General features: G+C 44.3%; 2 protein-coding genes across 4 annotated transcripts; one reads left to right on the top strand and one right to left on the bottom strand.

Annotated features, from left to right (window-relative positions):
* Positions 1 to 377: 377 nt before the first annotated feature.
* Positions 378 to 16,315, bottom strand: Pigx (phosphatidylinositol glycan anchor biosynthesis, class X). Its single transcript, NM_001100651.1, has 6 exons — positions 16,064 to 16,315; positions 14,168 to 14,231; positions 8,999 to 9,140; positions 4,362 to 4,575; positions 1,198 to 1,298; positions 378 to 574 (listed from the first exon to the last, which is right to left on the bottom strand). Exons 1-6 carry the CDS (start codon positions 16,155 to 16,157, stop codon positions 431 to 433), a joined length of 759 nt encoding a protein of 252 aa, NP_001094121.1. The 5' UTR covers positions 16,158 to 16,315; the 3' UTR covers positions 378 to 430.
* Positions 16,306 to 25,572, top strand: Cep19 (centrosomal protein 19). 3 transcript variants are annotated; one of them, XM_008768697.4, is made up of 4 exons: positions 16,306 to 16,699; positions 20,492 to 20,569; positions 21,416 to 21,594; positions 24,447 to 25,572. In XM_008768697.4, exons 3-4 carry the CDS (start codon positions 21,429 to 21,431, stop codon positions 24,806 to 24,808), a joined length of 528 nt encoding a protein of 175 aa, XP_008766919.1. In that variant the 5' UTR covers positions 16,306 to 16,699; positions 20,492 to 20,569; positions 21,416 to 21,428; the 3' UTR covers positions 24,809 to 25,572. The 3 variants fall into 3 exon arrangements, with proteins under 3 accessions (XP_008766919.1, XP_008766918.1, NP_620220.2); XM_008768696.4 differs by having other exon boundaries at positions 21,401 to 21,594; NM_138865.3 differs by having other exon boundaries at positions 16,408 to 16,685; positions 21,401 to 21,594.
* The last annotated feature ends 40 nt before the right edge of the window (positions 25,573 to 25,612 follow it).

Raw genomic sequence — 25,612 nt, 5'->3', positions numbered from 1 at the left:
ATTCTTAATTATAAGAGTATCTCTATGTTTAGGGTAAATTAAAGGTTCTATGCACAAAACAAAAAATAATGAACTCACTTTTCTATATCAAATGAAAGCAGTCACTTCGAAGTATTAATTTAACACAACGTAGCTTCTCTACTAGACAATCAAAGAGCATTTGAAGGTTATACAACAGAAAGCTAAAATTTCCAATTATCTGACAATGACCCAAAATTTCTTCTGGGGAACAAAATATTTTTTGTCGTTTGATTTTCTAGACAGTGTCTCACAATATAGACCAGACTGGCCATGAACTGACAGATCTGCCTGGCAAACAGAATTTTAACCACAAATGAAGGCAAAATGACCAGGTAATTCTGAAAAGAACACTCTTGTCACAATGAATATGTCTCATTTATTAGGTAGAAAACACTTAACTGCATAAAACTTACAGGGAAAAATGGCCGTATTTGAAAACAGCTAAAAGGATCAGAGTAGAACACAGAACCGTAATGAGCAGTGTCACGGAGCACACTAAGGAGGTGTGTATAGTCAGTCCCACTGGCACCTGCACTGTCAAATTCTTAAGTATCTGTGGAGAGAGGGGAACAGAAAATCAGACACATTCAGGGCTCAACTACGGATGGGCCACCCACACCAAGTTCCTACCACTCAACGCTCTGAGAACTTCTCACAAGAGGGGCAGAAAGAATGAGAGCCAGAAGATGTAAGACAGCTGCCAGATGTAAACTTCTGGACGTGCTATGGCTGTTACCACCGTCAGCTCACAGCAGCTGGAATTCCCTCTAGGGCCCTACTGCTACTGAGGGAGCTACAGGCAGTTGATGGTTTTTGAGGGAGGAAGAGTCACTCTCTTGGGCTCCAACTCACAGCATAGTTAAGGACGGCCTTAAACCTTAAACTTCTAGTCTTCGTGCTAAAGGAGACGGAATGGATTTACACTGCTTTTCCTTGCCATTTCACACCCTTACAAAGGGTGCCCACTACGTACGGTGTGCTCTGAACCAATAAGGAAAGGGACTGCCCTCCACCACCAGCTCCCAATTTAAATGATACCGACTTTACCGACTGTGGCTGTCAGTAGCGAAGAAACAATATTAAAACAGCCAAAGCGTTCTGTATTAGAATCTAACATGCTAACCCTTTACTTTGAAATGAGGCAGTGTTATTTAAGAGCAGCACAGAGCATCTTACTGATTTGTACTGCATGTTTTTCCACTGGCAGATCTCCTCACTCTTCAAAGAACAAGGAGCTGCTACTTCTGACTGAGCCCAGCATTTCAAAATTGGGAACTCTGAAAAAAGAAGGGGTTGGGGGATAAGATGTCAGAAAATTTGTATTTAGATTCAAGGCTAGAGCTGACTTTCACTTCACCAGAGTCACTCCTGCTAGGATATGAGAATGCAAACATTTCAGCACACACTGTACATGGTTCGGAGCCATCTGTCAGAGGCTGGTATGCTGGTGTCCGTTCTTTCGTGGATACCTAAGACATATGAAATTGCAATGGTGATCACAGAATCAAAACAGAATAAATTCCACTAAAAATGTAATGTTACCTCTTTTTGAAGGATCACTTCAGAAAAAAAGACCTACTGTTTCAAAAACCTGTTCTGAAGTATCTGAATTATATTCAGAAAAGTAAGAAGACTTCTTCAGTGTACAGCCTGATAAATTTCCATATCAAACATCCCTATGAAGAACGCGCAGATCAAAGCAAACAGTATCAGAATTCTGTGTTTTCTCAGGAGAAAAACTTCTTCAAAGCTTATGTAGATAAGTAACGGTATCATGAAAGGGAACAGAAAATTGACTGGATAAAGGTGAGCAGAGTGAAAGTCTCAATGCTCACATCATCAGAGACAGCCTAAGATCAAAACCCCTCTCTGCTGATTAATAGTAACAGCACTGTTGGACACTAGGACAAATCAAAATTCAAAGAGCTTTTCAAACTAAAGAAAAGGCCTCCATTCTGAGGTATGAAGAACTAATCAAAGGAGGACTTTTAGTCTTATTTTGTTGTTTGACAACAATTTCGTGGAGCCTAGATAGGCCTTGAGCTCACTATGAGCTAAAGATGGTCTTTAACTCCTGATCCCCGCTATGTATATGAGTACACTGTCGCTGTCTTCAGACACACCAGGGGAGGGCACTGGATCCCATTACAGATGGTTGTGAGCCACCATGTGGTTCCTGGGGTTTGAACTCAGGACCTCTGGAAGAGCAGTGAGTGCTCTTAACCGATGAGCCATCTCTCCATCCCCGCACTCCAATTTTACAAGCATACAAACACCTGGCTTTTTCCCTCTTGCATTTTTGAGACAGGGCCTCGAATACCTTCAAACTCTTGATCCTTCTCTCTCAGCCACCAGGATTAGAGGCATGCACCACCAAGTCCATCAAGAATAGTTTTGTAATTTACCCACATCTCCACATAAAACAGAACTGTAGAGTGAGCCCCAAAGCTCACGAACAATGTCTGTCACCAATGCAGGTGAGCAAGCACCCTATAAACAGTACCCCACAAACACAGCATCTCACAAACACAGAACCCCACAAACACAGCACAGGACAGAGGAGACAAAGTACGAAAGTCTCAAAGCCCTGTGAGCCATTGTAAAAACAGACAGCAGGATGGGATTCTGCAGTTAAGAGCATTCACTCTTCTTCGAAAGGACCCAGGTTCAGTTCCCAGCATCCAAAGCTCACAACAACCCACGGCAAGTACGTGGTGCATATACATACGTGAAGACAAACATTCATACATAAAATAGACCTAAAAATAGAGCAGAAAGCAGCAAAGGGGAGACAAATCACCATAAAGGGAGTATAGCAATGCCGCCACTCAGGAGTCTGAGGCAAGAGGATCAAGACTGTTAAGGCAAGAGAGACCTACATAGGAAGATCTTAGCTCATTTCCTTCCCCTAAAAAGAGAAATGGCCAGTTATTTCATGACTACTCATAAGAGAACATCATGTTACCCATGGTATTGAAAAAGGAGCCAGACACGACTGAATCTGGAGTCATCAACCAGAGATATGGGAACTGTAAACTCAAGAGACTTAAGAGAAACATTTTCGTTTTTGTTTTGTTTTTTGGGGGGAGGTTGTTTTGTTTTGTTTTGTAATGAACAGACTAAATTATAGTATTTAGGAATAGTGCTCATTAAGCCAGGGATGGTGGCGTAGCACGACTTGAATTTCAGCATTCAGAAGGCAAAGGAAGGCAGATCCCCGAGTTCCAGGTCAGCCACCACTACACTGAGAAACCCTGTCTCGAAAACACCAGGAAAAAAATTATTAATTACCATTAAGAATTGAGGATTGGGGGGTTGGGGATTTAGCTCAGTGGTAGAGCGCTTGCCTAGGAAGCACAAGGCCCTGGGTTCGGTCCCCAGCTCCGAAAAAAAGAACCAAAAAAAAAAAAAAAAAAAGAATTGAGGATTGGGGCTGGAGAAACGGCCCAGAGGTTAAGAGCATTTCCTGCCCTTCCAGAGGACCTGGGTCTGGTTCCCAGCACCCATGGTGGGTGGCTCACAACCGCCTGTAACTGCAGCTCCTCCAGGGACTCTAACAGCAGCTTCTGGGCACTTTGGGCACTATCCTCCGAGGTTCACATATCCACACACAGACACACAAATATACATAAAATTTAAAAATCTTAAAAGAGGAAGCAAGTGTTAGAGTAAGTAAACGAGTTGGTCCTAGAGGACAGGGGAGACTGTGACAGAGACGGACCACATGGAATAGCTGCGGGGTATTATCTTTAAATAAAAAGTAAAAAATAAGAATTAGAGCAGGGCGGTGGTGGTACTCGCCTTTAATACCAGCATTTGGGAGGTGGAGGCAGGCTGATCTCTGAGTTTGAGGCCAGCCTGGTCTAAATTGAGTTCCAAGACAGGGTTGTCCCACACACAGAGGAACCCTACCTCAACAAAACAAAACATTACAGTGTGTGTGTGTGTGTGTGTGTGTGTGTGTGTACACATGTGTGTATGTACATGTGTACCTTGTGTGTGTGTTTGTGTGTACACTGCACCATGCACAATTCGGAGGTCAGAGGAGTTTGCATGAGTCTGTCTGTCCTTCCATCATGTGGGTCATGGGAACCCATGCAGGTAGCCAGGCCTACCAGCAAGTTACCGTACCTGCTGAGCTACCTCACAGGCCTGTGAAGCTTTAGTTCCTGACCTAGGTGGTATTTATAGGCATCCGCCTTACAACAATTCACTAGATCACATGTGTATGTGGTTTTCTATGAGTTTAAAATTGTAACAAAAAAGTTACAAAGGGACTGCATTTGCCCTCTCCGTCCTCCACTGAGCCAGCACGCCTTTCCACTTGTTTCCGCCCTCACCTTGGTCACAGTGCATCAGTAAGTCAGGGTTGTTGACCACAATGAGGGTGTCTCCATCCTTCTTATGTGGACGGTGATATCGATAGTGCACAGGTAGGAAGGCCTGGAAGCAGTCGATGCACTGTGCGTCCTGCCGGGCATAAATGAGGACCGCAGACTCTGTGGATAAATAGCTGGGGGCTTCTAGATTAAAACTCTCTGATACCATCACTGCCTGTGGGAGAGAAAACAAATATCAACCGAGGAAAAAACATGAGTGAAATGAAGAAGACAAAGGGGCTGCTGTACACACAGGCAGAAGCTTCAGCTGTATCCTGCCATGGGCCATTCCTCAATTGTATGCAGAGAACACAGGATATGATGTATGAATAATAAGAGTAGACCAGGGGGGGTTGGGGATTTAGCTCAGTGGTAGAGCGCTTGCCTAGGAAGCGCAAGGCCCTGGGTTCGGTTCCCCAGCTCCGAAAAAAAGAACCAAAAAAAAAAAAAAAAAAAAAGAGTAGACCAGGGAACAACGACTGACAAAAACCGCCCAACGTGTGTTAGGTTAAAATGACTGGTATCATCCCGGCCATTTCCTGTTTTTTGGTGAAGTAAGACGGTACTGAGCAAGACAAGAGTGCAGGCAGGAAGCCAAGCAAAGGTCAGCAACTTCCTAGGGTGTGCATAGAATGAAAATGTGAGAAACACTTTTATCTTTGAGGTGCTGGGGCTCAGGACCTTTATACAGGTAAGGGATCTACCACTGAGCAACACATCATTCTCATATTCTCTCCCTCCCTCCCTCCCTCCCTCCCTCCCTCCCTCCCTCCCTCCCTCCCTCCCTCCCTCCCTCCCCCTCCAACAAGAGTGCCTTACTGTTAGGCTAAGGCTGCATCAGAATTTACTCTGCAGCTCAGCCTGGCCTTTAACCTGCAACTCTCCTGCCTCACCCTCCCAAGTGCTAAAGCTTCAGGTGTGCACCAGGACTCCTAACAGGAAGCCACGTTTTTTTAAAGTCTGAGCGATGGTTCCATAGATAAAGGACTTGCTGAGCAAGTCTGACGGCTTGACTGTAGACTCTGGTGTACATGGCGGAAGGAGACCGCTGACTCCACAAAGTTTCCCACTGGGCTAAAGAGAAGGCTGAGTGGTTAAGAGCAACTGTTTCTCTGTCTTGTAGAGCATTGTTTGAATCCTAGCTTCCATGATGGACTCGTACAAATGCCTGCAAACTCTAATTCCAAAAGACACAACACACTCTCCTGGACTCTGTGAACACCTACTCGTGCATGTACACATACACGTACATAAGCATACGTAAAAATCAGTAATAAAGAAATTAAATCTTTTTTAAAAGTTGACCTCTGATCTCTACATGTCTGTCATAGGATGCAACACCAAATAAAACAGGTGCTAGAGAGAGAGATGGCTCCGGAGTTTAAGAGCTCTCAGAGGGGACTTGAATTTAGTTCATAATGCCCATGTTGGTCAGCTCACAACTCCCTGTAACTCCAGCGCCAGGAAATCCAATCCCTCTTCTGCCCTCCACAAGCGCGAGCGCGCGCGCGCACACACACACACACACACACACACACACACACACACACACACACACGCAAAATAAAGGATTAAAAAATAAGGGGTTGGGGATTTAGCTCAGTGGTAGAGCGCTTGCCTAGGAAGCGCAAGGCCCTGGGTTCGGTCCCCAGCTCCGAAAAATAGAACCAAAAAAAAAAAAAAAGTTATGTGCCAGCATGGTGATGTATACCTTTAATCCCAGCACCTGGGAAGTAGATACAGATGGATTTCTGTGAGTTCAAGGCTAGCCTGGTCTACATAATGAGTTCCAGGCCATCCAGGGTTACACAGTGAGACCCTGTCTCAAAACACAAAACTAGCCAAACAAAAATGTGTTTAGAACATTTTAAAATAAATACCCTGGGGCTGGGGATTTAGCTCAGTGGTAGAGCGCTTGCCTAGGAAGTGCAAGGCCCTGGGTTCGGCCCCCAGCTGCGAAAAAAAGAAAAGGAAAAAAAAAAAAACCCTAAGCCAAGCAGGGTGCGACAATCCCTGTGAGGCCAGCTGAGCTGAGACTATGACACGTTCAGTTACCCAGGGAACCTAGTGAGCAAATTCCAGGTCACTCTAGACTACTGTGTCTCAAAAATAGGTGCATATTCTACACTAGCAGAGGAAATACAGAGGTGCAGAGGTTGGCTACACTGGAAATCTGTACACACAAATATATTCCTGGCTGGCCTGGAACTCTATGTAGACTAGGCCGCCTTCTAACTCACAGAAATCACCTGCCTCTGCTTCCTGAGTGTGGGGCTTACGGCAGGTGTCACCACAGCCGGCTATGGCTACATTCTGATATTTGAATGTCTGTAGTATAATAGAATTAATGCAGATATCGTAAGCAAGAACAACTAGTGAAATGCTGTTATGTATTTACTTAGCAATATTCATGTGACACATATACATATGTCATAGATATACCCGCATATACATCCAGGGGTACCGTCTGTGAATCCACATCCAGGGATATGAAATATATACATATTTATATATGGATGAATGCACACAAGTGCACATACACATACTCACGTACCCCGCTCTTCTCTTTAGGTTTTCTATGCTAAGCTCTGATACACCTCAGAGAAACCATTAGCATTAACTCCATGTCGCAGTAAGCATTACAATTTCCCTATTTAGCTGTGACAGCAAGCCCTATATGCTTTTTACATGTTCTTTTCCTCCTACCCACAGGAGTAACCACCCACTAGCAAATGTTCTCTACAGACACGAATCATTAAGGGACCTCGGAAGTGACCACATTAAACCACTGTCTCAGGAAAGATATTTACCAAGTATTCAGCCACTACTTCATACGTTAATGGCACAGGAGAGCTCATTAAAGACCATCCTACCTACCGTTAAAAGGGTATTTGTTTTCATAAGTGGAAACTTTAAGTACTAGCCTATAATACCACTTGTTCTTGCTTGTGGAGTTGCAGTAATTCTGTTTCCTGTTATACAGGGATCAGATCCTCCAGGAGCTGGAGTTTACAGGCAGCTGTGAGCTGGAAACCAAAGGGCCGCAATCACTGTTACCACTAAGCTGTTTCTCAGCCTCTTCGTTTGCTCGTCCTGAAGAAGTCCTGAGATGTGTGTGCGTGTGCCTGTGTTTGTGTGTGTGTGCATGTGTGTGTGCACACCTGTGTCTGTGTGTGCACACCTGTGTCTGTGTGTGCGTCTGTGTCTGTGTCTGTGTGTGCATGTGTGTGCGTGCACACTTATACGTACAGCAAACATGTACACATTTGGGCACCAAGAGAACAACCTCAGGTGTCAGCCCTGGCCTTGCTACTTACTTGAGACCCCACCATGCCTGCCTAGCTGGATTGTGAGCTTCTGGAATCACCTTCAATCCTTTCTCTGCCTCCCTTCTCCCCACAGAAGCTCCAGGATTGCAGACGCTCTGCTCCTCAGCGCCTGGATTTTACATGAGTTGTAGGGACTTGAACTCCGGTCCTCATGTTTGTTTATCAAGAAATTCCTCCCCCTGAACCTTCTCTCCAGACCCTTATTTACTCAAGATCTTTCTTCTTTCTTACATAGTCATTTGACACTATGCATTTCTTCCTAAGTAGTTTTAGCAGCAACCTACTAATGGTGACTTACTTTTACTGTTCTATAATACACTATTTTTCATTTCCCCTGGAAATATGACATTAATCCCCAAATACTAGAGGCATGGAAGACGCCTCAATGTGTAAAATACCCACTGAGCAAACTTGAGGACCTGGGTTCAGCTCTCTAGAACTCACATAAAAGCCAGAACAGTCCTGTTATCTGTAACCCTGGAACTGGTGAGGGATGGGAGGGGAGATAGGTAGATTCTGGTCTGGCTGGCCAGTCAGTCCAACCAAAAAGGACCATACCCCAGGTTCAGTGAGAGATCCTATGGTAGGATTAGCAGGTGTGTCCCTGTTGAAGGAGGTGGGGGGGGTCACAGGGGTCACGAGGGGAGGAGCAGGCTTTTGGGTTTCAAAAGCCTCCACAAACCCTAGTGTGTGCTCTGCCTCCTGCTTATGCATGACCTCTCAGTCATTGGTCCAGCAGCCTGCCATTGACTCTGGAACCATAACTCCGATTAAACTTTTGTTTATAAGTTGTATTGGTAATGGTGTTTTATCACAGCAATAGGAAAGTAATAGAGATAGCAACAAAATATAAGAGGGAGAGATAGAGGAAGACATCCTGTATCAGCCTGTGGCCTTCACGCATGCACAAACTCAAGTACATACACAGCAAACACGAAAATAAAACGCCAGTGTCTTTCCTATTACCAAAGCTGATCACTATTTATTAACCCTTATCTCCTCAGAGGCTGAGACGCACGTGTATACATTAACCTTCTTAGTCACTAACCTATGAACTATAACCCTGCAAAGCCTTTAACTGCCTCAGGCTGGTTGGCTTAGTCCTGACAACTGTCACTCATTGGTTGAAGAATATGCTTACGCTATTGCTAAAAAGTACCTCAAAAACTTAAACAAAATTACAGTGATGTTTTACCTGCTATCTTGCCTTAATCCATGTCCTAGCGTTCCTATATTAATTTCTCTTTACACATTCCCCAGTATCCTCACCTCTGTTATGTTTCTTTCCCGTAATGAAGCCAACTCGTACGGGTCCACAAAGAGTCCTGTTGGGATGTAGTGTTTGATTAGGAGCCGGCAGGTCTGTAGGTCCTCGATGCTTTCCCCAAATTTCACTTTTATTAAAAGGTCTCTGGAAGACAAGGGTATTTAAAGTAAATCTCCTCACTCAGTTACTAAACAAGATAGATTTATATTACACTGATAATAGCACAGACACTGTATTTTGAATTCACTTTCTTTTTTTTTTTTTTTTTTTTTTTTTTTTTTTGGTTCTTTTTTTTCAGAGCTGGGGACCGAACCCAGGGCCTTGTTGAATTCACTTTCTTTTTTTTTTTTAATTTTTTTAAGATTTTATTCATTTATTATATATAAGTACACTGTAGCTGACTTCAGACACACCAGAAGAGGGCATCGGGTCTCTTTACAGATGGTTGTGAGCCACCATGTGGTTGCTGGGAATTGAACTCAGGACCTCTGGAAGAGTAGTCGGGTGCTCTTAACCGCTGAGCCATCTCTCCAGCCCTGAATTCACTTTCTAAACGTAGATTATCATGTTGAATGAAATATTTACACCACAAGAGATCATGTGTTTCATGACCCATGCCATGAGTTGTCACAGCACAGGGCTAATGTGAAAACAGAAGATCAGAGTGAAGGAATAGAATCCAAAAGTAGTCACACTTATGTTAATATTTCCCAGAGAAGAGCCTGTGAGGGGACACTGGTTATCTATGTAGAAAAAGACTGACTACTTCACAAGCATCTACAAGAATTGACTTAGGTCTGGAGACGGCTCAGTGTTTAATAGGAGAGTGCTGCTCTTGTAGAGAACCTGAGTTCAGTTTCAGACCCATGCCAGGTTGTTCACACAGCCTGTAACTCTAGCTCTGAGAGACTAGACGCCTCTCTTCACTCATACATATCCACAGGTCCACGTATTCATGTACACATATCTACAGGTATACATAGCTGCACGCTTACCCACAGGTACACATATATACACACCTACACTCACACATACCCACAGGTACACACACCTGCATACGTGCAGGTATTCACACACATAAATACAAACACACACGCCAACCTGGACACATCATATATATACCTACCCACAGGTACTCATCATACACACACACACACACACACACTAAGTCTTTTTGCTTGCTTCTTTTTTTTTTTTTTTTTCAAGACAGGGTTTCTCTGTGTAGCTCTGGCTGTCCTAGAACTCACTCTATAGAACAGGCTGGCCTTAAACTCACAGATATCTACCTGCCCCTGCCTCCTGAGTGCTGGGATTAAAGGCAGGCACTACCATCCTTGGCTAAAATATGTCTTCTTTAAAAATTAGTTTAAGAGTTGGGGATTTAGCTCAGTGGTAGAGCGCTTGCCTAGCAAGCGCAAGGCCCTGGGTTCGGTCCCCAGCTCCGAAAAAAAGAAAAAAGAAAAAAAAAATTAGTTTAAGCCAGGAGGTGTCTCAAAAAAAAAAATAAAGTTAAAAAATAGTTAATAAGAAATAATAAAAATAGGGCTGGAGAGATGGCTCAGCCGTTAAAGGCTAGGCTCACAACCAAATATATAAGAAATAATAAAAATTAGCTTAAAATAAGTTACAAACTGGAAGAGAAGGGTAGACACCTATAATCTCAGCCCTCAAACCAATACGGAAGAATCTCTGAAAATTTAAATCCAGTTTAGGCTATTTGGTGAAACCTTATCCCAAAACAAGCAAAAACGACATAAAATAAAGTAAGATGCACAATTGTCCCAGCTTTCTGTCCAGAGGCAATTCTGGATGACAGTGAAGAGGAGATCCAAGCACAGCATGGTGCTTTGCTTAAGGAAACAGCGAAACAGGCTGCCAGAGACCGGAGTGGCTGGAAGTCACAGAACCAAGTCCAGAAAAGAGCTTACATTAAAATTAAAGAAACGAATAAAATTCAAAAGTCCAAACAGAAATTTCTGCATGCTAAGGTGAAAGTCCAGAAGCCTGAGCAAAACGTGACCAAAGAGCTGGAGACTAGGGGTTGGGGATTTAGCTCAGTGGTAGAGCGCTTGCCTAAGAAGCACAAGGCCCTGGGTTCGGTCCTCAGCTCCAGAAAAAAGAGCTGGAGACTAAAGCATTCCAAAGCGTCACACATGATTAGAGAGCTTTCACGTTCTGACTGGTCAACACATAAAATACAAGCACTCGGTACGGATCCTATAGGATAAGGTCTTAGATAAGTTAGCCTCAAAGTGAAGACCTCCGTAACTTTATAAATAAATCAACAAGAGGTTATAGGATCAAGTGGATAAATAAAAACTGTACCTGACAGCAGGAAGAACCCACGAGTCTTTAAAGAAAGAAAACAGGAACTACAAACAACAAAGTCTTGACATCGTCAACATTCATCACACGCTCCTGAACATGTAAAGAGTCAGGATGATAGGAGCAAAAGCAAGAAAAATACCAGTCAACAAAAAGGCTGGCTTGGACCTGCTGTTTCAGTGCTACCTCTGGTTGAAAAAAAAAAAAAAGAAAGAAAGAAAGAAAGAAAGAAAGTCCCTACCAGGTGTGGCCTCTTGGGCGGGTTAGGGCTTGTGTTTTGTTTTTATTATTTATTATCTGTCTATTTAACACAAGTTAGGGTCACATGGGAGGAGGCAACTTCAACTGAGAAAATGCCTACATCAGACTGGCCTGTAGACAAGTGTTGGGGAGCTTTCTTAACTGATGATTGATATGAGAGGGCCCAGTCCACCGTGGGCGGTGCCGAGCAAGTCAGGAAGCCGCACTCTCCTATGGTCCCTGCCTCAGGGTTCCAGTGCTGATGTCCCTCATGATGGACTGTGACCTGAGGGCCGTAAGATGAAATAAACCCTTTCCTCCCCATGTGGCTTTTGGTTCACAGTGTTTAATCACAGCATGAGAAACCCTACATAAGACATACTTCATCCCTGTAACTCCAGAAACAAGAGCCAAAGCAAACCTCTCTTCTTTATGATTATGATTATGAAATAATCATAAGGGCAAGTAGACCTTAGAAGTCTGTCTAAGGGACTAGAGACGTGACTCATAGATTAAGAGCTTTTGTTCTTGTACAGAGGACCAGAGTTTGATCCTTAACACCCACAGGGTGGCTCCCTACTGTCTGCGATTCCAGTTCCGGGGTATCCAATGCCATCCATCTTCTGTCCTCCATGGGTACCAAGCATGCAACTGGTACACACATACACACATGCAGGCAAAACTTACATAGAATGAATAAATCTAATACATTTAAGGTATCTGTAAATATACCTAATGTGACCAAGGATTTAAAGATAAGCAAAAACTTTAGGAGAGAAAGGGAAGTGTTTTTAATAATTATTTATTTTGTGTGTTTTAATAATTATAAAATTATTATATAATTTTATTATATAAAATGGGAGTCAGCATGAGAAACCCTACATAATAGGGTGTGTGTATGGACATGTGAAGGCTTGCACTTGCCATGTGTTAACATGTGGAGGTCACAGGACAACCTGTGGGAGTCAGCTTTCTCCTTCCACTATGTTACTTCTGGGGCAAGCACCTACTGAGCCATTTCACTGCCTAAGTCTGTTTTTAATTTTTAAAGACTTGACCATAACTTCAAAAGATGTAAGCTTTCTGGATGCCTCATTAAAAGCAATTAGAGACTGAATAATGAGAGACCAAGGGAGTTGGAGACGGCAACAGAAAAGTATGAAAGCCGGAGCTTAAAAAGAAAAACCAACAAAGAGAAAGGCTGGTAGCAAAGAAGGAACAGAAGCAGTGAACTCAAAGTAACAGCACATGATCTAGTAACTACGTAAATGGTAAATAAACCACATTCAGTAAACCAGGCTGGCGTAGAACTCAGAGATATGACTGCCTCGGCCTCCAGAGGGCTGAAGTGAAGGATGTGTGCTACCACTGCAGGCTGGCCTTTTATTTCTTCTTCTTTTTTTTTTTTTCTGGAGCTGGGGACCGAACCCAGGGCCTTGCGCTTGCTAGGCAAGCGCTCTTCCACTGAGCTAAATCCCCAACCCCTGGCCTTTTATTTCTTATTTTAAGAGTTTATGCATGGGCTGGAGAGATAGCTCAGCGGTTAAGAGCACTGACTACTCTTCCGGACGTCCTGAGTTCAATTCCCAGCAACCTCATGGTGGTTCACAACCATCTGTACTGGGATCTGATGCCCTCTTCTGGTGTTGTCTGAAGACGGCTACAGTGTACTCACATATAATAAATAAAGAAAACTTTAATAAAAAAAAAAGTTTATGTATTAGGAATAGTAACCTGGCAAGAAGTAATCTTTTCAAAAGGCAAGATAATTATTAAAAATAAGAGCAAAATAAACCAGGAATCGCACAGTATACAGCTGTAATTCCAGCAGTTGGAAGGCTAAGTCAGATCACAAAAGTTTCAAGCCAACTCGAGCTACACTGCAATACTGTGTCTCAAGGAAGAAAAATAAAGGCATACAAAATTAAATAAAATTACACACATATATGTACATTGCAAGCAACGATTAATCCACTGTAATCATGTAATCATTTCAAAGTGCGAACCACATATGACAAATCTGTTACTCTGTGACTTTAAGAAAGACAGGCTCAGGGCTGGAGAGATGGCTCAGCGGTTAAGAGCACTGACTGCTCTTCCAGAGGTCCTGAGTTCAATTCCCAGCAACCACATGGTGGCTCGCAACCATCTGTAATGGGATCTGATGCCCTCTTCTGGTGTGTCTGAAGACAGCTACAGTGTACTCATATGAATAAAATAAATATTTAAAAAAAAAAAAGAAAAAGGAAGACAGGCTTAGTGGCATACATTTATAATCCCAGCCTTTGGGTGGATCAAGAGTTCGAGGTTATCTCAAGCTACATGGCAAGTTTGAGGCCAGCCTGGACTAGATGAGACCTTGTCTCAAAACAAACAAGCAAAAAAAAAAAAGAAACAAATTTTCTTTTTTTTTTTCCTTTCTTTTTTTTTCCGGAGCTGGGGACCAATCCCAGGGCCTTGAGCTTGCTAGGCAAGCGCTCTACCACTGAGCTAAATCCCCAACCCCTAGAAACAAATTTTCAATTTATCCATATTTCAACTATTAATTTATTGCTGTGAATGATGAGAAAGTACTTAATATAAGTAGAAACCAGTGGGCAACCTACCTGTGGAAACCATCTTTCAAAAATTCTTGCCTCAAAATAATTTCAGAACAAGTGGCCCTTACACCTATAAAAATCAAGACGTTAAAAATGAAAATACATTCAAGGAAAGAAATCTTAAGTAGTTAGAAAATAACTACTACAGTAAGCTTTACTTGCTAGAAAAGCCTAACCACCAACAGCCCAAGGTAAAAACTTTAAATGTACACATTTCAGCTACACAGAAATCTACTCCCAGTAGTACATCATCGAGGTTGAGAACACCTTTGGAATTGGCTTCTCTGTTTTCCATCATTTAACAGCTGTCTTTGAGTAAGACCAGTCCTCTCTGTGGATGTCTGAGGTATTCAACACAAGTAGACACAGTCAGAAAGCTGCTACCATACACAAAGGACTTTGATCATGTGACCTTGAGACATCACCCCGGCTCACCAAATCATGTTTAATACATAATACAGCAGCTTCTGTATTCTTTTTTTTTCCGGAGCTGGGGACCGAACCCAGGGCCTTGCGCTTCCTAGGCAAGCGCTCTACCACTGAGCTAAATCCCCAACCCCGCAGCTTCTGTATTCTTATATGTCCATATCTACAAGTCTTGGAAAATTGTACACAGACACTCTGTGAAGATGTTAGGAGAGTTTGAAAAGAAAGGCAAGGGGGTTGGGGATTTAGCTCAGCGGTAGAGCGCTTGCCTAGCAAGCACAAGGCCCCAGGTTCGGTCCCCAGCTCCAGAAAAAAAAAAAAGAAAAGAAAGGCAAGGTAAGAGAATCAGGGGCACGTAAGATTCAAACAGTTCACTTACACACTTGGAATAAACAGAAATCTTCATAAACTGATTCCATGCTTCTTTTGGCCACTAAAACAATTACTCAGTGACTAAAAATTCAAGACAGGCAAGATGGCACACACCTTTGATGCCAGCACTCAGCTTGGTCTACATACAAGCTCCAAGAGAGATCCTTTCTCAGATATCACAAATTAAGAAGCAAACAAAAAAAACCCTAAAGATTCAGTAGCCAGATACCTTGCTATAAAACACTGGCTAGAAATGTGTGGGAAGAACATTAAAACACAGTGTGAATCACTGATAAACCTGTTACTCAGTAACGTGAAGCCAGGAGATAAACAGATGGGAGAAGCTTGAGGGTCCTACCAACAGGGAGTCAACAGTTGCTGGGGGCAAACTGCAGAGAGAAAAGAGATGGGGGGAAAATCGTGCTGGCGCTGAAATCTGCCTGGAAGTTGCTTAGTGAGCTCCAGGGTTGCAGTTTTCAGGAGCCACCCATTTGGGGATGAGCGATGAAACTTCTTTTGAGTTATCCTTGTTCCTAGTAAGAAACCCCTCACCCATATTCCTACTAGTAAAGCCAATAAAAAAATTAATTGGGTAGAGCGCTTACCTAGGAAGCGCAAGGCCCTGGGTTCGGTCCCCAGCTCCGAAAAAAAGAACCAAAAAAAAAAAATTAATTGGTTTACCAGACCGGACACTGGTACAAAGGTTACCTTTCTGGAGTGAGTAGTGCGTGCGTGCGTGTTTCTCTAGGAAGTGTGTCACATAACACACCACCTCACCCCTTCTCCCATACATGCTGTCTGGGCGTTCTCACACTTCGCTGGTTGCCGAGGGTTCGTTGCTTCTCAGCTAGCACAAAGCATCTTAAGGGGAACCATAAACATCTCAAGGTGCTTCGTGGCTGGCTGTTCTTGTTTATTAGCACTTTAGTCACAGCGTGGCCAGTCCCGCCTCGGGAAGACAAAGCCAGGCTCTGAAGCCCGGGATGGAACACCCAGCAAAGATCAAGCAGGAAAGGGCGCACGCAGCCTTCGTTGCTAACCTCCTCTGGACTCTGGTACCCCAGGCACCGCGAATGCTCCCCACCTCAGCCCCCTGACCTTTACCATCGCTGAAGCGGGCGTCGCTGATGTCTGCGGCGAGCCTGCCGACCAGCCCAGCTGCCCAGAGGAGCAGCCAGGCAAGGGCGCTGGCAGCCAGGACGCCGGAGCCCGACGCCCGAGAGGGGCGCGCGGAGCAAGCTGCGGTCACGGGAGGAACCTGAGCACGCAGAGCGTACCCCCACCTTCCACGGTGACCCGGACAGAACGCTCCTTGCGCTCCCACCCTAGGACCCCCTGTAACTCCAGGTTCCTGAGAGGCCGGCCCCTAGCCCCGCCCCTCGTCATCTCAGCCGGGGCGGGGCGAGAGGCTGCGCAAGCGCAGTTCGCGCGCCCCGCTGTTGCCTAGAGAACGATCTTTGGGGCGCCCTGGCGGGCCCTGGACCCGACGAGCTGCTTTAGGACCGCATTCGCCGCGCTCAGCCCCGCTTCCTGTCCTCAACCGGATGCGTGCGGGCCGGGCCCCCTGCCGCTGAATTCACCCCATGGTTACTCCTGTAGGCTATGGCTGTCGCCGCTTCCTGCAGGGTCAGGCTCCACCTCGCCTCAAAGTCGATCTAAGTGCTCCTCTGTGCAAGGCGATAGGATGGAAACCATCCCCTCACTGCTGTTCAGATTTTCACGTCCTGTACGTCTTCAAGGGTAAGAAGGGCCGCGGAGGGTAGGAAGGGTCTCCTTGCATTGGTAAGCGCATGAATCGGAAACTCTGTATCCCCTTAGGTGCTCTAGGGAGCACAGTACTTGATCCCTGGTAGAAAAAGTATATTAGATAAAAGTACATTTGTTAAATATGATGTCATTCCTCCCGACTGCGGAATGTGTTAGCAGGCTTAGAGAGTGCTATACTACAGATCAGAAGGCTCGGAGTTCTCAAAAGTAGGAAGATAGTGTAATATAACACTACAAACAGGCTATTAAGAAATATGGACGAAACAAACAAACAAAAAGCCGGGTAATCTTAGCACTGGAGAAGCAGAGGCAGTCAGATCTCCGCGTTTGAGGCCAGCCTGGTCTATAGAGTGAGACCATGACAGGACAGCCAGAGCTACACAGAGAAATCCTGTCTTGAAATACCAACAACAACAATAAATTAAAAAGAAAACTCCATAGTCAAGACCTTAACATTATAATCGACTCTATTCACAAATGTGGCCATTTGCTTGTGTTTGTAGACCAGAGAGTGTCTAGAAGGTTCTAGAAAGTTTACTAACATCACACTTTAGTGAGGTGATCTGGGAATAGTGAGTGGTCATTGACTCAGATCAAAGGCAAACCACAGCAATATGAAAAGGAGCTCTTTATTATGACTAACCTGAGTAAAAATCTCATATCTATCACTAGGGGTGAAAATACAGATGATGACCCTATATGATAAGTCTACCTAGCAACCGTAAAATTTTCATTTTAATAAGGAAACCATATGTGTGATATAAAACTAAACCGTAGTTTTTATATTTATGCATATATGTATGTACACATATATATAGCTAGAAAAAAAGAAGCTAGATGAATATTCATTTTCTCTTTCCCATTTTCCCCTATTTTTCTATAACGAACTAATATAATGTTAGTTTCTTTTTTTTTTTTCGGAGCTGGGGACAGAACCCAGGGCCTTGCTCTACCACTGAGCTAAATCCCCAACCCCATAATGTTAGTTTCTTAAACAGTGCACCTAGACTTGTCCTCCTACCAGAACTAAGTTTATAAAGATATTATTACCTTATGCTACCTTACCTCTGTTGCTGTAAAATTATTAAAAATGCCTTAATTTATCCCACACTAGGTCCAGCACCTTAGTGCCCCAAGATATCTTGTAGATATCTTCCTCTCACCCGCTTTGCTCAATCCCATATCACACTGCTGATGGCTTCTCTCTGAGCCTGACAACAGTCTCTCTACCCATCTAGTTCCCAAGGCAGGTTGCCACCATGCCAGAAATACACGTCTCCAGTCACCACATATACTCTTGAACTTAAAACATGAAAGAACACACAACACAATAACCTCCGATACAATTGATAATATATAATTTGCTCACCTAGACATACAAAAAGCCCTGTACACATCCATCCCTTAAGAATATTCATAACAGGGGGCTAGAGAGATGGCTCACAGGTTAAGAGCACTGACTGCTCTTCCAGAGGTCCTGAGTTCAATTCCCAGCAACCACATGGTGGCTCACAACCGTCTGTAATGGAGATCTGATGCCCTCTTCTGGTGTGCCTGAAGACAGCTACAGTGTACTCACATACATGAAATAAATAAATAAATCTTTTTAAAAAAAAAAAGATTATTCATAACAACCTGTAAATGTGCAGAGAGGAATCTTAACATCAGCCTCCATGTTCTCTCTGCTGCTTCTCCTGCCTCCTCCAGTCTCCTCCTCTCTCTAAAACTTTTCTCCCGCCCATCCTTCCTTCTCGTCCAATGACAGGCCTCGTTCTATCTTGTACCTGCCTTCACCTGTATGACATCAATCCAGTTTCAACATTTGCAAACCATAGCCACTATGCAAGTGTAAGAATCTAAGTCATTCTTAAAGTTGAGTGTACTACTTTGCCACTGAGGGTAGAGAAGGAAAGAGAGAGCAGAAAGTATTAATCTGAAAATATCTGCGTTTCTTATACCTGGAAAAGTACCATAGTCAGACAAATGAGCTGTAGTAAAGGCCACATACACATTACTGTTTTGCATATGGAGAGGCTGATTATCTACACACCACCCCTACCCCCTTTTTTTTCTTGAGACGTAAGGGAACAAACAGAGTTCTCAAACAGCTGTCCTGGAACTCAGGGCAGTCCTGCTGTTTTGGCCTTCTGCGTTCTGGGATTACAGAACTCAGACACTATGCCTGTTCAGATCCGCCATTTTAACTGTGATTGATATTTCGGTTGTCACCTGTCAGCTGGCTGGGGTCATGTTGCTCTAACTGGATAGAAATCAGTAGGAGAAGTTCCCAGGCCCTTGAGTGTCCAAGGCCTGGACTAGCAGACTAGATGATTGCAATTCCAAACACTGAGAGGTCGGGACTTAGGGCTCCTGATTTAGAAGCTAGTGACGCATGGCTCTGGGTGCTCAGGTTGGATGCTGTTGGCATTCATTTGGCAAGCATTTGCCAGCCACTGTAATGCTCAGCGCCCAGCGGCTGTGAGTGAGAGCAGCAGTCATCTGCTGGACTTACAGATCCTGGAGGGGGGCCTTGACTGTTGAGACACTGTTGGTATCAGGAATTGCCTTTACCTCCAACAGCTGCAACGGTTGGTCACTGTTGCTATGGCAACAGCCATACATTCCCAGAAGACCTTTTGGCTCAATTCCCACCTCGACCTGGGAATAGTTACATCACATTCCAAATAAAAAGCAGACTTCCTTTGCCTTCCTTCTCTTTTCTTTTCTTTCTCTTGCCCCTTCCCCTAGTCTCATTCTTCATAAATCTCTCCTTGTGGAACCGTATTGGTTTGGTGTGCTCTATCTGGATGGGTACAGGCCGATATTTAACAACAACAAGATTTTAATAACAACAGACACTTCATTCCTACAATGACTAGTATTACCGCTTAAGGCCAGGAAGCCTCCTGAAACTCTTCAGCACCTAGTTCTCATAGCTTCCTCTGCCTCTACTCCAGTGTTTCCACTTCAGTTATTTGCTTCCTCTCTGGAAGCCTTCCTGGGGCTTCAACTGTTACTAGTTGGAAGCTGCTACCAGTGTGCCAGTTCTAACCTTGTCTTCCTTGTGCCGATAGCTCAGTCTGGTCTGCTAATACTAACAGTCAAAGGCAGGAGGGAAAAGGCCACTCGCAGAGCCTTTCAAATGAGCCTAATGTTATAGCATGTAACGCTGGGAGCAGCACAATGAGGGTGTATCCAGGTGACTTCAGAAGTGAGCTGCCAGGTGGACAGAGGCCAGAATATTTGCAGCAATCACAACACATCCCTTCATGCATCACAGACCTGCCGCGGAGCCAACATGATGAGTGCCCCTCTGCCTAATGCTCATTGAGGCTTCCGCTCAGCCCGGGCTTTCTGAGACCTGTGCAGACTGGTGGAGTGCTCCTGATGACTGTCTTCAGCTATGCTTCTGTAGTATCCTCAGAGAAACAGGAAGGAAGGAAGGAAGGAAGGAAGGAAGGAAGGAAGGAAGGAAAGAAAGAAAGAAGGAAGGAAGGAAGGAACCAGAGTCTGGCTATTAAGAGTAAAGGGCTGACAGTTCCACCCCAGGCTGCTAGGTTTAAGAGAAGGACCTGTGAAAATGTTGGCCTACATGGTCTTAGAGAAGCCTCAACACAAACTAACAATTCCTGTAACAGTACTTCATATTATATAACAATGTGTACCAGCATTTGACTCCTGCCCCAATGCCCCAGGATAATATATAGTAACTTTGCTTGTATTAATACACAGCACTGAACAAGTATTACCTTTATTATGTTCCAGACATGTACTAAGAGCTTAATGAAAATGGACACACTTCCTGCCTTCCTAGAGCAAATAGAATAACAGGGAGGATACATGGTAAGTAAAAATGATGAATAAAAGAATGGTGGGGGTAGGCAGTGGTGGTGCACACCTTTAATCCCAGTACTCAGGAAGCAGAGGCAGGCAGATCTCTGAGTTCAGGCCAACCTAGTCTGCAGAGTTCCAGGAATAGGCAGAGAAACCCTATCTTGAAAAAAAAAAAGAAAGAAAAGGAAAGAAAGAATGAATTGGATGAATTTGGAAAGCACAAGGCAATTACATCTGGTCTAGTGGACTTCTCAGTACAAAATGTTTATAAAGCGGAAAGTGCTGGGGACGTAGCATAGCTAAAAGAATGCTTGCCTACTCTGCATAAATCCCTGGGTTCCGTCTTGAGCAGCCCATAAACCAAGTTTAATAGCACATGCTGTGATTCTAACACTGGGAAGCAGAGACAGGAGGATCAGAAATTCATGGTAATCCTCCACTTCATAACAAATTCAAAGCCAATCTGGGCTACACGAGACAGTGTCTCGAAAAAGGAAAAAGTTTAAAAGAACGTATACATAGAGGGTGACTCAGAAGTCCTTTAACTGAAACATCAAAGTGATTCCGAAGGCCAGCAGGTCAGTTCTTGGGCCCCTGGGAGGTTTGTGTGTAATCTCTGGTACGAGTGCAGCACACTAAGGGGTCCAGACAGAATGGCATTACCTACTCAGAGATCCGACGAGCTGAGGCTAGCCTGGACCAGACTAAACTTTCAGGGTATCCCTCAAAGTCTGGAACTTTGTGAGCATACAATCACGGGGCTAGTCCACAGCCAGATCCACCGAGGAGATGGGGAAGGATTTATTCAACACCTAGCTCGATGTGGTTGACCTCTCTTAGGAAATTGTTGCACAGCTGTCCTATCTGTATGAGATCTCCAGTTTACCCTGAGTTACACGAGACGATGAAATACATTGCCAAGAAGTGTGGAGTTAGGTTCCAGCCTCCGGCCATGATCTTGATTTATGAGAATGAAGCTGAAGGAAAGAGCCGCCAGCGCATCATGCCTGTCCGAAACTTTTCGAAGTTCTCAGGTACGCCTCGTTTTATCTCGCTTCCTGCCTAGCTGTCAGCTTATTTTATTCATGTGTCTGTGTCCACGTGAGTTGGTGTCTACAGAGACCAGAAGAGGGCATCAGATTCCCTGCAGCTAGAGTTGCAAGCCTAATCGTTGCTGAAGTTGGGAACCCTGCAAGCACCCCTAACCACTGAACCAGCTCTTCAGCCCTTACCTCCTGTCTTAAATATTCTTTTTTTTTTTTTTTTTTTTATTAACTTGAGTATTTCTTATATACATTTCGAGTGTTATTCCCTTTCCCGGTTTCCAGGCAAACATCTCCCTCCCCCCTCCCCTTCTTTATGGGTGTTCCCCTCCCCATCCTCCCCCCTTGTCGCCCTCCCCCCAACAATCTAGTTCACTGGGGCTTCAGTCTTAGCAGGACCCAGGGCTTCCCCTTCCACTGGTGCTCTTACTAGGATATTCATTGCTACCTATGAGGTCAGAGTCCAGGGTCAGTCCATGTATAGTCTTTAGGTAGTGGCTTAGTCCCTGGAAGCTCTGGTTGGTTGGCATTGTTGTACATATGGGGTCTCAAGCCCCTTCAAGCTCTTCCAGTTCTTTCTCTGATTCCTTCAACGGGGGTCCTATTCTCAATTCAGTGGTTTGCTGCTGGCATACGCCTCTGTGTTTGCTGTGGCTGTGTCTTAAATATTCTTAAGTCGTTTAATAAAAATAACCCGACATCATCAGGTATGGTGACACACACCTATAACCCAAGCAGGAAAGTTGCTAATGCAAAATATCTGGACAACTTGAGGTAGCCTGTCTCAAAATGAGAGCAGAAAACAAAAGGGATGGGTTGGGGAGGGGTTGAAAGTCAGTGGTGGAACCCTGACCTACTGTGTGCAAGGTCCTGGGTCAGTCCTACTGAGAGGGAAAAGGAAGGGGAGGGGGAGGGAGAGAAAGAGGGAAGGAGAGAAGGGAGAGAGGGAAAGGAAGAGGGAGGGAGGGAGGGAGGGAGGGAGGGAGGGAGGGAGGGAGGATATTTCAGTTCCTTGCGATGGAATGACAGGCTCCTCAGAGTTCAACAACCCTGGGTTTAGATCGTCAGAGACCCGCCTGTGATCATTGTGAGATCACTTATTCATCCACTTCAGTTTCTGTGTTGGTATTTTTAGGTCAACCTGACACAAGCTTGGAATCATTTAGGAAGGGGGAATGCCAAGTGAGAAAATGCCCCCAACAGATTGATCTGTAGCAGACCTGTGGTCCGTTTTCTTGATTGATTACTGATGTAGGAGGGCCTAGCCCACTGAGGGTGGGGCCACTCTGGGCTGATGGTCCTGTTTAGTATAAGAAAACAGGCTGAGCAAGCGGTGGTGAGCAAGCCTGTAAGCCCATGGCCTCTGCATCAGCTCCTGCCTCCAGGATCATGCCCCCCCCCCCCTTTTGTTTTTGGTAGGAGGGGTAGCTTTAGTCCCAGCACTCAGAAGGCAGGTGAATCTCTGTGAGTTTAAGATCAAACCTGGTCTTACATAGTGAGCTCTAACCCAGCAGAGGCTACATAGTCTAAAACAAATAAAAAATCATGCCATTTTTTACCTTTAGACATTTTCTTCAGTTGAAAGTTTTTAACAACTCTACAAAGTAATTTTAAGTTTACAAAGTAAAAAATAAATAAATAAATAAAAGAAACAGTTCATCCTTCTCTCTCCACACCAAAGTTAAGTTTGTTTGTTTGTTTATTTAAAATGTTTTATTTGGGGGCTTGCTGTTCTTTCAGAAGACCTGGGTTCAGTTCCCAGCACCCACATTGCAGCTCCCAGCCATCTTCTAACTCCAGTTCCGGGAGATCTAGCGCCCTCTACTGGTCTCTGCCAGCACCACACATAAGGTACACACTAACACATTCAGGCAAACACTCAGCATATACAGTCGAAATAAAGAAATTCTTTTTAAAAATTATGTTATTTTTTGGTATTTCTTTGAGACAAGATCTCTCTGCTTCACCTTGGATGGCCAAGAACTCATGAGTATCCTGCTTCAGCCTCCTAATGCTGGGATGAGAAACAATTATAAACCTATAGCACCATACCCACCCTGTTGTAATTTTTGCTTTGAAGGCAGGACCTAGTTAAATAGTCCAGGCTAGCCTCAAACATTCTGTCCTTCCAACTCTTCATATGTGTGCTGTATGACCAACTTCTCCTAGGTTGAAACAACATAGTTAGGTGTGTTTATCTCAGATAGTGAACCCATGACCAAAGTGTGAATACCATTGAAGTTCAATTTAATGAACCCACAAGCTTTACTGAGGTCACTTACAGGAATATGGGTGAGGGGTTACTCACAGGAGCAGAAATGACTCAGAGACAGCTGCATCACCAAGGCCTATGCCAGCATAGGTGACAGCTCACAAAGCTGGGAACACTGCTCAGCCTGCAGGCATCTCAGAGGGTGGAGAGTGCCTCTTGTTTCTGTTAGGCTGTTTGGCAGGTCTCTAGAGTCTTGTGTGTAAATTAAGCTCCTTTGAGAGTGACCCTTAGCTGTCTTTGTTTATCCTCCAGAAGGGAGGAACCTAGTGAATTTGGTCAGTTTTAGGGATTTCCTGTGTTACTTTGAATTGTTTACTCTTGTCTGAAGGAACTTCCCTGTAAGGTGGGATGTTTTAATGTGGAAGGCTGCCATGTAACAGCATGTGTAACTGAGAAGTGTTAAAACTCAATTGATTATAAAAAACAGTTCTAAAGCATAATTGATTTAATAAACCCCTCTAGCCAGTTGTCTACCTCGGAGCAAGTGATCTCAGGGTTCGGTCTGTGTTCGTCCACGCAGTAGTTTGTAATGGGTGTGCTGTGTGCTGTAATATACTCTTCTCCCTCCCAGATTGCACCAGAGCTGCTGAACAATTAAAGAATAACCCACGGCACAAGAGTTACCTGGAACAGGTGTCCCTGAAGCAGCTGGAGAAGCTGTTTGTTTTTTTACGAGGTTCCCTACAGGGGCAGAGCCTGGCAGAAACAATGGAACAGATCCAGCGGGAAACAACCATTGATCCCGAGGAAGACCTGAACAAACTGGACGACAAGGAGCTCGCCAAAAGGAAGAGCATCATGGATGAGCTTTTCGAGAAAAATCAGAAGAGAAAGGATGACCCCAGTTTTGTGTATGACGTGGAGGTTGAGTTCCCTCAGGATGAGCAGCTGCTGTCCTGCAGCTGGGACACAGCATCCGTCGATGAGTTCTGAGACTACGCCACGTTTCCACAAAGAAGGAAGAGCGGTTCTAGAAAACACTGAGACACGAATGATCCGTAAAACCAAGACACTTAACATGTCCTACACAGCCCTATGAGAAACACAGAAACACAAGATAGGAATCTGCAATCTAAAGAGAAAGTAACTCGAGAACTTGTAAAAAGGTATTTTATTATATTACTCAGGAAAAAGCTAAGAGCCAGGTATTTGATGAAGGCTGTAGAAAGGTCAATACCTGCTTGACCTTGAAATGCTACAGATGTATTTTATAGAAATCGAGATGAAGCAAAGGGGGAAGGGGGAAGTAAAGAGACAAGAAATAGGAAAATCTGGGAAAGGGTGAGTAATTATAGTTTGACAAGACTAGAATTAACCTGTGCTCATTAGGACCCTGTGTGCATTAACTCTGGGGTAGACAGGAATACCTATAAATGCAAAATGTCTCACAGCTACAAGTACATGTGGCAGAAGGCAGGCAAGTCTACTCCGCGATCAGGAAATGTGTTCTAACGTTACTCTGAAACCCAGAGCCACTTCCTGTGAAAGACTGGTTTGTACAATGGGAAGTCTGCCCACAATGAGCGATAGGTGCTGCTGTTCAGACCTGTTCGTAAGTTTAGTTGTGCAAAGATCGCAGCCTCACAAGGCCTCTGTGTGCAGATGTGTTTGTTCTTACTAGAATGTTATCTGATTGATAGAAATCATATGTTTTCTACAAGGAAACCATTACGCATCGAATAAAGCCGTGAATGCAATGTTCAGTCTCATCGGTTTTTCTGTCCTCCAGTTTGGTAT

This window comes from Rattus norvegicus, chromosome 11, assembly GCF_036323735.1.
Source record: "Rattus norvegicus strain BN/NHsdMcwi chromosome 11, GRCr8, whole genome shotgun sequence".
In the NCBI taxonomy this organism is placed as follows: Eukaryota; Metazoa; Chordata; class Mammalia; order Rodentia; family Muridae; genus Rattus; species Rattus norvegicus.
This window is presented reverse-complemented; position numbering and strand designations above follow the sequence as displayed.

What these genes read in the sequence shown, in the direction of transcription:
- Cep19 (XM_008768697.4), top strand. Translation starts at nt 21,429, where the DNA reads ATGAGATCTCCAGTTTACCCTGAGTTACACGAGACGATGAAATACATT. An exon ending in AAACTTTTCGAAGTTCTCAG is followed by an intron (nt 21,595 to 24,446) that starts GTACGCCTCGTT and finishes TCTCCCTCCCAG; the next exon opens with ATTGCACCAGAGCTGCTGAA.